The 16,129-nt window shown below is 45.5% G+C and overlaps 1 protein-coding gene across 1 annotated transcript in view; it reads right to left on the minus strand.

The window, feature by feature from the left end:
* Ifnar2 (interferon alpha and beta receptor subunit 2) overlaps positions 1–11,491 on the minus strand; it is a 38,324-nt gene extending 26,833 nt beyond the window's left edge. Inside the window, exon 1 of the mRNA XM_038345042.1 lies at positions 11,194–11,491. Coding sequence (XP_038200970.1) covers positions 11,194–11,207 — 14 coding nt within the window. The 5' untranslated portion in view covers positions 11,208–11,491. The remainder of the gene's footprint in view (positions 1–11,193) is intronic.
* Between the last annotated feature and the right edge of the window lie 4,638 nt (positions 11,492–16,129).

Raw genomic sequence — 16,129 nt, forward strand, 5'->3', positions numbered from 1 at the left:
ACCGATTTTTGTCTGTTGAACCATCCCTGCATCTCTGGGATGAAGTTAACTTGATCATGGTGGATGATGGTTCTGATTCATTCTTGGATTTGATTTGCCAGTATTTTTATTGAGTACTTTTGCATAAATGTTCATGAGTGAGATTGGTCTGTAATTCTCTTTCTTAGTGAGGTCTTTCTGTGGTTTGGGTGTCAGGGTAATTGTAGTCTGATAAAAAGAGTTTGGCAATGTTCCTTCTGTTTCTATTGTGTGGAACAATTTGAGGAGTATTGGTATTAGTTCTTCTTTGAAAATCTTGTTGAACTCTGAGCTGAAACCATCTGGTCCTGGGCTTTTTTTGCTTGGAAGATTTTTAACGACTGTTTCTATTTCTTTAGGAGTTATAGGTCTATTTACTTTGCTTATCTTGTCTTGATTTAATTTTGGTAAGTGATATTTATCCAGAAAGTTGTCCATTTCCTTTAAGTTTTCCAATTTTGTGGAGTGCAGGTTTTCAAAATATGATCTAATGATTCTCTGAATTTTCTCCATGTCTCATGTCTGTTGTTTATATCCCCCTTTTCATTTCTGATTTTGTTAATCTGGATATTCTCTCTCTGCCTTTTGGTTAGTTTGGATAAAGGTTTGTCTGTTTTGTTGATTTTTCTCAAAAAACCAACTCTGTCTCATTGATTCTTTGTATTGTTTTCTTTGTCTCCATCTTGTTTATTTTACCTTTTAATTTGATTATTTCCTGCCATCTAGTTCTCCTGGATGTTTGTTTCTTTTTGTTCTAAAGTTTTCAAATGTTCTGTTAATTCACTAGTGTGGGATTTTTCCAGCTTCTTTATGTAGGCGTTTAGTGCTATGAACTTTCCTCTTCTATGATTTTGTTGACTATATTTTCTATGCCTTTGAGCTAGAGTTCTTATTCTATCCTTATTATTCTTAGGTTTGGTCTTTTCATTGTGTCCCATATTTCCTGGATATTTTGTGTTAAGATTTTGTTAGATTTAATGTTTTCTTTGACCGATGAGTCTATTTCCTCTATTGTATCTTCAGCCCTTGAGAGTCTCTCTTCCATCTTTTGTATTCCGCTGTTTATGCTTTCATTTGTGGTTCCTGATTGTTTTCTCATAATTTCTATATCTATAATTCTCTTGGCTTGTGTTTTTTATTGTTTATATTTCAGTTTTCAAGTCATGAATAGTTTTTTTTAATTGTTTGATTGCTTTTTTTTGGTTTTCTTTAAGGGATTTGTTGATTTCTTCCAATTTTTTGTTTGTCTTTTCCTCTATTTCATTCTTCATTTCCTTTTTAAGGGCCTCAAACATTCTCCTAAAGTTATTTTTTAGGTCATTTTCTTCTGCTTCATCTCTAATTGGTTGTTCAAGTCTTGTTATAAGGTCACTAGCTTTTATTGGTGTGGTGTTGCCCTTTGTGGTGTTCCAAGTATGTTCTTATCTTGTCTACCCATCTTTTCCTCTGACTGGTGTGGCTGGGTCTGTTTGTGACTCTGGTGGCCAGTCTTCCAGGTGCCAGTAGATCCAAGGCTCAGATGGTTGCTCCTTGTGGTGCAGTCAGGGCCACAGTTCCAGTCACTCCACTGGCCATCCCATTGGTCACTCCGTGTTCCTGGAGATTGCTCGGCATTCCTGGGGTTTGCTCTGCAATACCAGGTGTCGTTTAGGTCTATTCCCACAAAGATTGCCTGCTTGGGGCGTCTTCCATTGAGGTTGCTGCCTTGGGCCTGTCTTCGATTTTTGGTCTTCTAAGACAAGATCTCGCCATGTAAATCAGGCTGGCTTTGAATGTGGAAGATCCTCTTGCCTCCTACTTCCTGAGTACCGGGATTCTGGCTGCACACCTCCGTGCCCAGTGAGGATGGGTGTTATGTTATATGACAGCATCTTATACACGGGTTTAAGCATCTTTGGAGTTTGGTATTCCAAGATTCTCTGGAACTGACTCCCGAGGTTATCAAGGAATGACTATATTTTCTCAGTTTCTGGGATTTGAATCTTCGAAAGCTTCCCCACTCCAAGGTGAGACAGGGGTTTCTAAGATTTAAAGGAGCCCCATTTGATCTTATTTATTCTCTCTCTTAGAGGTCACAGAGAGATTCTTTGGTCCCCCCACCCCAAAATAAAACTCTCTGAGATGGAAACCAAAAGGAAAAAGGATCACAAAATGGCTGACTCAGCTTAAGCTACAAACAATGAGACTCCAGGTTAAAATTCAGCTCAGCCCTTCTGCAGAGATATCCCATCACCTTCCCACTCTCCTGTGGAAGCATCATTTGGGAGAGCCTTGTGATGCGTGTCATCACTTCCCATCACAACCCCACGGAAGAGCGTGCATGGCTAGGAGTCTCCTGGATGCAGGGGACACTTTCATGGTCTCATCTGAGATGACTCATTGCATCTGGACACCTGCCTGCACCCTTGGCCTTCTTGTTTTTCTGATGGTGATGGGTCTTTGTTTTCATGATGTATTTCAAGCAAGACTCAGTCGCTTCAGTAGTGGGAGCACAGACACACACACATGTGCATATACACACATGCACACACGTGCAAACACACACACACACACACACACACACACACACCACACACTCTTCTTCTCTCTCTGGACCAAGAAAAATCTTCTCTCTTGCTTTGCTCCAGGCAAACCAGGCTCCGTTTCATACCAGATGGCTTCTAACTAAATCCTTCTTTGTTGACTCTAGTTTCCAGTGCTGGAGTCCTGCCTGAATTCTTAACCGAGCCCCTGAAAAGTCTCCCTGACCCCAAACAGTTTGGTCTTCCTAAAATAAAGCTCTTATTGTCTCCTCTCTGGAGTCAGCCCCTGTCAGTCTCAGGGCCTTGGATGTAGAAGGACTCCACACTTGGTTTCACCTTCTCCTGTCTTAAGATTCCTAAGGTACCTTTGACTATGTTTTTTTTTTTAGCCCACTCTAATGGTGGGGGTGTTGCATTCAGGGCGCAAAGCTCCAGTTCTTATCCGAGATCTTTTCTCTTCCCAAAGCAAGATGGGCTAACCAGGACTCAGGAATGCTATTGCTCCATGTTTGGGTGCCAACTAGGTCACAGCAGCGGGATCTCATTGTTCCACTGAAGCCCTCCCGAGGCAAGCGCCAGGAGGTGGGGTGCTGCAGCCCAGAGATGGATGGACTGGGACCATTTGTTCTTTTACTAATGGGAAACTGGCTGGAGTCTGGGTGGGAACAAGTTGATATACCCCCCCAGACACTAGCAGACTTACAACAGAGGTCTGCAGATATCTCAACATGGCCAGTCAGCTACAGGACATGGCCAGTTGGCTACAGGAGGGTGGGTCCTTAGAAAAGGGAATGAGGGAGCTAACAGGAAGGAGCAAAGCATGTCAGGCCTATATTCACTCATGCCGAGAGTCCTCACGGAGGCAGAACCCACACTTTACACCTGTGGGGACCAGCAGCAACCGCCGCCCCCCCCCCCCCCCCGTGCACTCTCCCCAATGCACTTCCCACCCCCAGTGCTTTTCCCCCCCAGTGCACCTCCCATCCCCCAATGCACTTCCCCCCCACCACCACCAAGAGCACCTCCTCGCCCCCAGGATCCTCTTTGCATCCTTTGGTACGGAAAAAAAAATAAAAACATGGAAAAAGTAAAAATGGCTACAAAACGGTCACAAAAAGACCATACATCCTTTTCTGAACCTTGGAGAGTTTTCCACAGAGGTAAGTTGCTACTTAGATCCAAATATTATTAGGTAAGTAACTTAATCTTCCCAACAAACGATTATCAGGAGCCTCACAACACCTTTTACGGCTTGAGAAATACTGGAATGGCTGGTTTTTCTTGGTTTGAGTGCAGGTGTGATCAGGTTTGTGTGAGCTGGTATGCGGAGGCCAGGGACGGATGTGTGTGAGGATGTGTGTGCAGGCCAGGGGCCGATGTGTGTGTGGATGCGTGTGGAGGCCGGAGGTCGATGTGTGTGGATGCATGTGGAGGCCGGAGGTCGATGTGTGTGGATGCATGTGGAGGCCGGAGGTCAATGCGTGTGTGGATGCGTGTGGAGGCCGGAGGTCGATGTGGGGTGTCTTTCTCGATCACTCTTTCACTGTGTTTATTTTTGGCAGGCAGCAAGAAATCTTATTTAGAGAGACAGATGACTCCACAGGAGCGGTGGGCTCCTTGAGCCAGAATGCTCAAGGGCAGCCTCACCTCGTTTCGCTGAGGCAGTCTCTCACTGAGAGCCTGGCGCCTACAGATAAGGCTGCTTTGGCTGCCCAGGGTGCCAAGGCATCCCCCACCCGTGTCATTCACCCAGAGCTAGGATTGCAGGGCTGTGCCCCCCCCCCTTTTTTTAAAAACTGGGTTCTAGGGGATTGAATACAGACCCCTGCTTGAGTGACAAACTCTTTAACTACGGAGCCACCTCCCCAGCCCGAGATTTTGCTTTCTGATGGGAACATTCTGCCTGAGGACCATCTTGGTTTGTGTCACTTTCCAGCCACCAGACTTGATCCTGCTTATCCTCCCCACCTCCATGCATGGCCACCGAAGGCTCAGTGAGGGCCCAGCAGAGCGCTCTCTTGGCTTCTAAGCCGACCTGTGCCCGGGCGGGCGGATCTGTCCTGCACTGAGACAAAACTGCCCAAGCTTTCATCCTGACCTTGTTCATGATCTCCACTTGTCTCCACTTTTATTTTCTAGTTTGTTGCCCACCCCACCCCCACCAGCCTTTCATATTTGAGGTCTGACCACTGACTTTCAACCTGAATGGCACGCTGAGCAGACAAAGCTCCCCCTGTGTGTCCTTCAGAGCCACTGATTCTGGCAAACTCTGGGGGCAGTTGGGCTTTTTGGTTTGTCTGCTTGGTTTTTCCTCCTTTACTTTTCTTCCTGCATCCCTGACTAGTTCTTTTTCATTGAAGGGAATCCTTTACGACCTCTTGAGCTGAGCGGTCATGCCATTCTTTTAGAACATGGCTAGTTTATTATATTTTTATGCCAGCATGTCTTTGTCTTTGCCCCAGTGGTATTTCCTTTGTGCTATTTTCATGTGCACTTTCTGTTGTACTTGTGACTTTTGCTGTATGAAGGATTCCAACTATCCTAAGCATGTGATTGTACTCTGTCTTCTAGAAGAGTCTTCTAATTGATTTGATCTTTGTGTCTTTCCTCTGCTTTCATTTGGGTTTAAATCAAATCTTTCTAGAGTTAAAATATCTTTATTCAAGCGGGGCAGAGGTGGCGCATGCCTTTAATCCCAGCACTCTGGAGGCAGAGGCGGGCGGATCTCTGTGAGTTCGAGGCCACCCTGATCTACAGAGCTGGTTCCAGGACTGCTAGGACTGTTACACAGAGAGACCCTAACTCTAAAAATCAAAAAACAAACAAACAAACAAAGAACATATTTGGGGGTTGTAGAGAAGACTCAGCAGTTGAGAGGCCTTGTTATTCTTGCAGAGAACCCAGGTTCTAATCCCACATGAAGGCTCACAACCATCTGTAATTCCAGTTCTAGAGGATCTGACTCCCTCTTCTGACCTCTGTGGGAATTAACCATGCACATAGCGCAATGCATATATGCAGGGAAAATACACATAAAACAAAATAAATAAATCTAATTTTAAAAATAAAATATATACATTCATTTTGCCACTGTTTCCCATGCTCTCCCCTGACTCGTGGCTTCTGTGACTGTGTCCCTGTCTTCCACTCACGGGCAGTCTCCTGCATCCATTTCCTCTTTGAGTTTGCTGTAGTGATTTAAAATCCTGATGCAGTATTTTTATTGAAAGATTTATATATGCATATGATGGATTTTGATTAATAGGAAGCTGATCTCTCAGACCCATACCCCTCCCCAACTCTCAACAGCTTTTTTTAAAAAAATAACTTACTGGGTCCAATTTGTGCTCCCCATACAAGAATGGCTGTTGGGCCATCTACTGGTGCATAGCCAACCTCCCTGAGGCCACTCTCATAAAGAAAACAATTTCTTCCCTAGCAGGGATGAAATGCTACTCTCCTTCTGCTACATGGACACAGTATCAAAGCGTCTTTCTACCACAGATGAGCGCAGCCTCGGTCCTCAGGGAGCATCTCCGAGCAGTGGCCCGGGGAGGGTGACGGTTAACACATACTCACAGCTGGCCACGGCGGAGAGTAAGTGGGACATCTAGATCATGTGTCCTCCTCCCAAGGTTCAGGGAAGCATGAAGGGAGCCAGGAGCAGGAGGACTAGGGAAAACTCTTCTACACAGGACAGACTCACTGCAATTATGAGCTCACTACGGGTACCTGAACAAGACCATGCTAGTCAATATTCCAGAATGAATTCCATTTTATCAACTTATAAGGAAATTCTTCAGCTCCAAGATATAAATATATATCAGCCAAAAGCTATCACTCACTCACACACACACACACACACACACACACACACACACACACACACACACACACACATTAAACCTATGCCTATGGACAAGGATGACCCTGAGTTTCTGATCCTTCTGCCTCCAACTCCCTGAATGCTAGGGTGATAGGCGTGTCACCAGGTAGATGGGATCAAACCTAGCAGGCCTCATGCATACTAGGCCAGCACTCTACCAAGGGGAACTACAGCCCAGTCCCTTATAGATATTTTAAAGTAAGACTCCTTGCATGCTACCCTATCTTTCCTCGGCCTCCCAGCCCTCTCTGCTGCACGTGTCTGGCTTTCATTACTGCTATTGTGAAGAAGTGCACTGGAATCTCATATAGAATCTCACAGCTTCTTTTCTCATATCTCAGCCTGACTCTGCTTGGACGGAGAGCAAGGGAAGCTTCATGTCCCTGAAGGAGGAGCTCGTATGGAGCCGGGGAGAAGGCACACAAGAGAGCGTGGCCTGCTCCAGAACTCTGTGCGTGTTTTCTCCACAGAGACTCGTGTCTGGTATGCTGCTCACTGCCAGGAGAGGAGAGGCAAATGACGTCAACCATTCAGCCTGGGATGTTCTCCAACTGGGGCAGAACCTTGGAGCACCTTTCCCCGCTTGCTGGTCTCTGCCCACACAAAGGACCACTGCTCCTCTGTGAGAAAAAGAAAAGGCCACATCTGCCCACCTGCTTCCTTCCTGGTGATTATAAAAAAAATGTTCAAGAGTTTTGTTGACTTGTAGAACAGTTTCTAGTGCTCAGAGTATGGTTAAATCTTAAAGAATAAGAAATGTTTAAGAATATCTGAATTAAAAATAAAAACTAAGATAAAGTTTAAGGATATCCAGTTTATAAACTGGCTTCTAGGCTCTCTAATGTGTTCATCTTCCTGTTGGTTCCAGAAATAAAAATTTCCAATGACATCCACCCCTTCCTGAACCCCCATCCCCACCCCAATTCCTCACCCTTGGTCTACTGTCAGAAGCAACTACAGTTCATAGCGATTGATGGCTCAGATGTCAATCCACCCGAGAAATTACTCTCAGATGGAGGAAGCCTGCCCGGCTGAGCCGGCGGGGCCCTGACTCTGAGAACTGCTGCTTTGTTTGTACAATGACAGCTATGATAGCTCCCCACCCCCATGCATTTTCACGTAACGTGCACATGTAATCTCATAAATACATCTCAATCTTACGGACGCACACATTTCGGGATGGTCAAAAAGATGACTTCTCTTTACACTACGTTCTCCACACCACCGTGAGAAACTCAGAAGCCTGTTCTCTATCATTAGCCTTACTGACAGAGCCAGCCAGCCAGACATGTGTCCTGGATCACAACTGGAACACTCAAGATTTTACTTATGAAATTGCAGGTGTCTGGCCTTGTAGAATCTAAGCCCCTCAGTGGATTTATGATGAATTAGAGAGGTATTGCAGGTGTGTCTGTCCTTGTTCTAGCTCAGTCCTTCAAGAGACCAATAGCTCCCAACTGACTAACCCCTTCACAGCTGCAGCCGCCGTTAGCTACAAACTAGGTGCTTTGTTTTGCTCCATATCTTCAAAGAATACCTGTGTCCCTAAGAATTTTCCTTGCAGTTTTTTGTATTACACTTGGGAATTTCTCAGGGCAGGAGATAGATTGAGAAGAAGTAAGATGGAGAAGGAGGAGAGAATGTAGAGTAATTAGAACAAGAATGAACTGGAGCAGAGACTTGTAACAGAGACTGGAATTAGAACGGAGACAGAGAATTAGAGTTAAGAAATTACAGACAATTTGGACAGGAGACCTGGAGTAGAGGCAGCAGAATAAAGAGCACACGAACAGAAAAACCATGTGAGAGAAGATTCTTACGGCCATCAGACTTGAGCTCCTACACTTATTGCGGTTTCTCTTTCTGAACCCTGGGTGAGCGCCTTCAAGGCAGGCCCTTGAAGGTTCTCCGTGTCGATTTGCCTCTCACTGTTCCTAAGCCAGGCAACCTCCCTTCATAGGACATGCTTCTCACTTACTCTTTTCTGGATTGCACGCCAGTAGTTCATTCTGTTTTTGTGGTTTGTTTCTTTTTGCTTCTTACTATGTAGCCCCGCATGGCTTGCTTACAGTTTCAATCTCTGAAAGGTTACTATCCAGTTCATTACTATCATGTTGGGGAGCCTGGTGGCATGCAGGCAGGTTCTGGGACAGCAGCAGAAAGTAGAGACAGAGAGAGACTGGCTCTGGAGTGGGCTTCTGAAAGCTCAAAGCCCACCCCTAGGGACACACTTCCCCAACAGTGTCATCCCTCCTAATCCTTCTCTGACTGTTTATCAGTTCGGGACTAAGCATAAAAATATATGGGCCTACAGGTGTCAATCTCATTGAAACAACCACACACTGTTTTGTGTAAGGGATAATGATGCGAAGGTGGCTCACACGTGAGTTTGGGCCCCGGCTCAACGGCAGTCATGATTGGCTGCAGATAAGAAGGGCTATTACAGCTTTAATCCCAGCACTCAGGAAGCAGGAGCTGATAGATCTCTGTGAGTTCAAGGCCAACCTGGTCTATAGAGTGAGTTCCAGGACAGCCAGGGCTGTTACACAGAGAAACCCTGTCTCAACCCCCCCCCCAAAAAAAAACCAAAACCAAAAAACCACAAAAACGACTGACAAGCACCTGTGTCTGCACACTGAAGAGTTTGTGGATGACAGAATACACCTCTGACATTCCTGGAATGAGGCGTGCTGGCATGAATGACTCTTCATACTTGGTTACACACTTTTAAGGTACATCTTAAAAATCAATGCCATTTTAATTTGTGTGGTAGAACAATAATCAAAGATTATATTTGTGTCACTGACTCTTCAACGGTTTGAAGGCCTTGAGATGTAACAGGAAATGAGTCCAGCGAGACTTTGTGTGGGCAGGAGGGAGTGACAGAATTATTTTGGAATTTGGGAATGGTCTTTTTTTGTGAGCTCCTCTCTCTCTCTCTCTCTCTCTCTCTCTCTCTCTCTCTCTCTCTCTCTCTCAGCTAAGATCTCACCATGCAGACTCCACCAACCTCAAACACAAACTCCTCTTGCCTTAGTCTCTTGAGTTTTGAGTGAACTTACAGGCTGCAGGTTCCACGGTGAACTGCCACACCTGGCAACTGAAATATGTGTGTGTGTGTGTGTGTGTGTGTGTGTGTGTGTGTGTGTATCTGTGTGTCTGTGTGTAGGTGCAGATGTAGGTATGTATGTATGTTTTACTTCTGGGCTGGAGATGTGGCTCAGCGATAGAGTATCTGTCATTCATCAGATATGGTTTCAGTCCCCACTATCCCCTAACAAACCAACAAAAATGTAAAAAAAAAACAGAAAAAGAAAAAGTAGCTTATTTCTAGAACGGTACCTCTTCTGGTTTTCTCTCAGCCAGGCCATCACACTTGGTTAAGTTTCCCAAACCAAACCCCAGGTGGATCTTCTTTAACTCAACATTAAGTAATTAAATTTGCAGCCCTGGGAATCCAAGCTAAGTCTTTCAAGACTACCAGGAAAGGCCTCTATCGCTAACTTAATCGCCAGCTCCTTTTTAAAAAATAATATGTTTAAATAAATAATATGTTTAAATAATAAACGGGTTAAAAATAAAACTTTTAAGTTACATCCGGGTTTTTCTTTTTATGACTTAAAATTGAAAGACCACTTGTGAAACATGAGCCATTTCCTGAGACAAACTGGTGGGCCTCATCCCCTGTGCCCCAATCTCTAGTGTGTTGGTGAATTCGATGAGGACATTTTCGGTGAGCTCTGTTACCGCACCATCACCACCCCACCTAAGGCTGCTGAGAAGGACCTATAGACAAGAGACTGGCATGATGGGGGCAGACTCAGCCTCTGTTTCTAATCCTAGCACCTTTCTTAGATGACACCCAGGCTGTTTCGTAAGACCTCTTGCCAAGCAAAACAAGGACATCAAACAAACATTAAAACGTAAAAGTTCATAGGTTATCACAAGTTTCCCAGTAAAGCCTGCTCACCAAATAAATGGGTCGACGGGGCCAACTGTTTGCAGCAGCAACTACTAGCCTGCTTGAAATAGAAAGACAAGCTACCAATAATCCTAGCATTCTTCACCCACTGCCTTTCCAACGTCCCACCCCTGCCCACCTTCTGCCTCTGGGGCAGTGACCCCTCGCCTCTCATCTTCCACTTTGCCAGGGGTGCATCGGTCGGGATGCAGGACACTCCAATGCCTGCTGCTGTGACCTCGTGTGCTCGTGAGCAAATACTCCTGGGGTTTCTGCTGCGGGCCGGGGTGGGGGGCGATAATGCCGCAGACCCGGACCCAGAGGCTGGAGAGGGTAACCCAGCTTCCAGAGGCTGGAGAGGGTAACCCAGCTTGGCAAGGCGGAGTGGATCCCGAGGAACGTCAACCCTCTAGGATCTGGCAGTGGCTAGTGCTGAGGTGTCCCGTGCACACTCAGGGTGAGGCGACGCGGGTTGGGTGAAGGCAGATGGAGGGCCCACAAAAACCAGGATTCACCGCAGGAGCGATGAAAAAAAGGCGTCGGTGCAGGGCGAGCCGCCGCGTGGAGACGGCCCCCAGGTCACAGCCCGTGGGGTGCGGGGTCGCAGCCCGTGGGGTGCGCGGTCGCAGGAGCCAGAGTCCCCAGAACCTCCAGGGAACACAGGCAGGAAGAGGCGGAGTCCCGAGGAGGAGAAATGAAAGGGGGATTCCGGGAACTGGCAGCGGGTGGGGGGAAGGGGGAGGCCTTTGCCCTACTGTCGGCGACGCCGGAGGTCCCCACCCACGTTCCCGCGGTCCCCGCAGTACCTGGGCAGCTGCATCTCGCAGATTCCCTCGGAGATGTCCCTGGGGCCACCTCGGAGCTGTCCTGGGCAGCAGGCGCTGATGCGCACGGCAGGCGAGCAGTGGCGGCAGGCGAGAGCCGACCCAGGCCGAAAGCGGGAGATCGCGGGGTGGTGGCCGGGGCTCCGCGACCCAGAGAGTCTCCGCTAGCCGCAGGGCTTCGCCGGGTCTGGAGTTAGACCCGGGCGACGCTAGCCCGGGCGCCTCACAATCCCGGCCGCTTAACCAGCGGCGACCGGAGAACGAGGCGCTAGGCGGGGCCGGGGGCGGAGTGAGGCCAGGGCAAGGCCACCAGATTGGGCACTTTCTTATCCATTAGAGTGCGGCATCCCCACCCACTTCAGGTACTGTCTAGGGAGCCAGAGATAACGGATGGGAGTGTGTGTTGTTTTATTATCTTGGCCTCCTCACGGGGCTAGGTTAGTGTCTAGAGATAACTCGATACAAATATACAGAATGCAGACCTAGTGGTGCGGGTATGTGCTCCCAGCTCCGAGCAAGGCCGGGACGACAGGATCTCAAATTCAGTGCCTTCCTGGGATACAGAGCAAAATCAAGGCCAGCCTGGGCAGTACAGTGAGACCCTGGCGCAAAACACAAAGGAAAAGGGGGCTGGGGTGTCACTGTGTGTCAGAACACTTGCTGAGCGTGGACTAGGTCCTAGGTGCGATCAACGAAGGCACAGACGAATGAACCAAAATTATAAATACCAAAACCCAACCCCTGCTTCTCCTTGGGTCTTTGCTTAATACTCCCCAGCCCTCACCCCCAAGGAATAGAGAACAGTCCTTCCTTACATACTTAGGTACTGACTGGTTGGAAGCCCCTGGCCTGGGAGTTGCCCCAGTCGGTTGCCAAGCGCTGACCCCTCCCCCCCGGAGGGTCAGGACCACTCCCACAGGTTTCAGGACTGCGTGGGTTTTTCTCCCTGCCATGCTCTTTCGGTCCACCAGAGAGTGCGGCATTTATTAAAAAATGGGCATTTTAATTTGGTCTAATCTCGTTTGATTGGAGTTTCTTGCATTGGTGGAGAGGCTTTTATTAAGATTAAACCAAACACTGATATTTTTTGTCTTCCAAAATAGAATCTGGGCAGCTTTCAGTGGCGTGTGGCTAGTCTAAACACGAATGTTACCGAGATGGAAATGTCAGTGGAAATCCACAAGACAAGGTGTGAGGCTGACTACACTTTCAGCCTGTTTTGAGCACCGAATCTCACTTTCAGGTCTCTGGGGGGGTTGGGGGGATGCACAGGTTTTTTTTTTGTGGAGGGATTTTTTTCCCCATAAAATGTTCATTTTTCTTTAAAGACAAGATTTCTTTATGTATCCAACCGACTTGAAACTTGAGATCTCCCTACCCCACACACCAAGTGCTGGAATGACTACGGAGAGCCGCCACACTCAGCTTAAAGAAACTTTTTCATGACTAGGTATCATTTGTGGGGCTCCTCTTTGTGGGCTGGTCGTAAAGAGGTGTCACAGGCCTACCTTTTGTGTTCCCTGGGGCAGAATTCCTACCAGTCCCACAAATTTGAAAGGATCTTATCTGGGGTCCTGGCTCTCTACCAAACATATTTGGCATTGAAAGTATTTCAGCCACAGTTTCAAAGAAGCTGCAGAAAAGGTTCCAGCAGATGGGGTAAAGCTGATACAAAACTGTGTGCTGAGTGCCTCCATTTGAGCATTAAAAGTATAATGTATGAATTAAAAATAGAAATATTGCAGAAAATGGGTGGGACTGGAGCTCATTATATTCAGCAAAATAAACGAAACTCAGACCAATAATATGTTTCCCTCAAATGTGGAATGTAGATTTAAATATATATAAATATGCAAATTTAAATATAGGTGATGAAAATAGAAAGATATCTATGAGAATGGAAGAAGAGTTCTAAATGGAGGGAGGGGTGGAGACCAGAGAGAATAACGAATATTCATGTCATGAAAGCAGAATGGAGGTATTTGGGAGGAAGAAGGGGACAGCAAGAGGGGGAGGGGATGACCAGGGCAATGAGGGCACAGGAATAAAGTCCAGTCCACATATACACACATATACACACACACACATATATATATATACAACAAACACACATATATATATAACACACACATATACACATATACACACACACACATATATATATACAACACACACACATATATATACAACACACACATATACACATAAACACATATACACACACATACACACATATAAAACACATATACACATATTTATATACACACATGTATACACACATAAATACACACAAATATGTACACATACACGCATATATATACATACACACATGTATACACACGTATACATACATACATACATACACACATATGTATACACACACATATATGGGATTGTTGAAATTTCCATTTATGCCCTTGGGGGAAAAAGTATCATTATTCTAATCATTTAAAAAATTCAAATGTTAACTATGATTAATTGTATTTGAGTGCTTAATCTTACTTTCAGGTCAAACAGATCAGTTAGACAAGCAGCCTAGTCAAAGAACTACACATGACCCAGTGGCAGACAGTTCCCTATAAGGAAGACAGTCTTTCCAACCAAGCACCTACTTGAGTTTGCGTGACGTATCCCAGAGTGCCTGGCTCTCATCCTGGCTCTCCTGGAAGGGACTGTGGGAGTCAGATCTCTTCATTTTCCTCTTTCACGTCCTGTGTTCCTTGCCTTGGCTTATTGCTTCACCACAGACTCAAGAGCAATAGAGATACTCAGTCATGGTCCCAAACACTCAGAATATGAATCAAAATAAACTTTATCTCTCGTTAAATTGACTACCTGGGTAGTTGTTACAGCAGCAGAAGGTTGCCTGGCACAGATAAGCCAAAAGGTGACACTTCTCACAAAGACTGACTGGAAAATAGTTAATAGACCTCCCTGTAAAACGCAAACCTTGAAGGGAGAGTGTCATTGCTAGATAATATCAAAGAGATTCTAGATGACCTTGGGTTTGGTGAAGATATGTTAGATACACCAAAAACTATGATCCTTTAAAGAAAAAATATGAAGTTTTAAGTTTAAAACATCTGTTTAATTGTTTTTAGGTTTCTTTACTCTCTTTTGTCTGCATGCATGTGCTTCACCTGTGTACAATAACAGCAGAAGTCAGAAGAGGGCATTAGATCCCCTAGGACTGGAGTTAGAGGGGATGCTGAGCCAACAGGTAGGTTCTAGGAACCCAAGATAGGTCCCCTCAAGAGCAGTGAGTGCTCCTAACCACTGAGCCATCCCTCACGGCTCTAGATAGGAGTTTTCAATCCACTTAGACATACTTAGGTCACATGGCACGGTAGAGTTAGTTTTAGAAGAAACCACCAAGCTATCTCCCAAGTGGATGTGTTGTATTGTGTTCCTACCAGCAGAGGACGAAAGCGCCTGTTACCCCGTAGCCTTGCCAGCACGGTTAACGCGGTCGGATTTTAGCCATCGTTGTATGGCAATTTCCTTATAGATTGAAACATTTCATCCTTCCAGGAAGCTCCTTGAGACAGAAAGTAAACAACCTAAAATCCCTTTAGGAACTCTCTGAAACTGACAGTTCAAGAGTAAGCAGCCAAGACTGCTGAGAACCGCTCTCAGGTGAGTCAGGCTGCAACGAAACTCCAAGACCAGCTGAGCAGTCCGGAGGAAGTGGATCTCTGAGGTACCAGGCCCAAGCCAGCAACCTCCACCTGAGCAGGCCCAAGCCAGAGACCTTCCCAGGAGCAGGTACATGGATGCTGTGGAAGCACATCTGCTCCTTCAGCCAATAGCCTTTAAGATACCAGCCTGCTCGGGCATGGTCTCTTATACTGTAAAAGCAGCTGTAAACATGTGCCCACTCTCTTGCTTCTGGCTCCAGCTTCTGGCTGCTAGACGAGGTTGTTCACTCTTTCCATTTCTATTCAATATAATTCTTTTTTTTTTTTTGGTTTTTCAATATAATTCTTGAGATTCTAGCTAGAGCAATAAGACAACAAAAGGAGGTCAGGGGGATACAAATTGGAAAAGAAGAAGTCAAACTCTCACTGTTTGCTGATGATACGATAGTTTACATAAGTGACCCCAAAAATTCTATCAAGGAACTTCTACAACTCATAAACACTTTCAGTAATGTAGCAGGATACAAGATTAACTCAAAAATCAGTAGCCCTCCTGTATATAGATGATAAATGGGCTGAGAAAGAAATCAGAGAAACATCACCCTTCACAATAGCCACAAATAGCATAAAATATCTTGAAATAATTCTAACCTAACAAGTGAAGACCTGCATGACAAGAATTTTAAATCTCTGAAGAAAGAAATTGGAGAAAACACTAGGAAATGGAAAGATCTTACAAGCTCTTGGGTAGGTAGAATTAACATAGTAAAAATGACAATCTTACCTAAAGCAATCTACAGATTCAATGCAATTTCCATCAAAATCCCAGCAAAATTCTTCAAAGACCTCAAAAGACTGGTACTCAATTTCATATGGAAAAGTAAAAAACCCAGAATGTCCTAAACAATCCTGTACAATAAAGTAACTCCTGGGAACATCACAATCCCTGACTTCAACTCTACTACAGAGCTACAGTACTGAAAACAGCCTGGGATTGGCATAAGAACAGACAGGAGAACCAATGGAACCAAACCAAAATAGAAAAAAGAAAGCATATTCAACAAATTGTGCTGGCATAACTGGATATCAACATGTAGAAGAATGAAAATAGACCCATATCTGTCACCATGCACAAAACTCAAGTCCAAATGGATCAAAGACCTCAACATAAAGCCAGATACACTGAACCTTATAGAAGAGAAAGTGGGAAGTACACTTGAACGCATGGGCACAGGAGACCACTTCCTAAATATAACCCCAGTAGCACAGACACTGAGAGA

Source organism: Arvicola amphibius, chromosome 10, assembly GCF_903992535.2.
Source record: "Arvicola amphibius chromosome 10, mArvAmp1.2, whole genome shotgun sequence".
Taxonomy (NCBI): Eukaryota; Metazoa; Chordata; class Mammalia; order Rodentia; family Cricetidae; genus Arvicola; species Arvicola amphibius.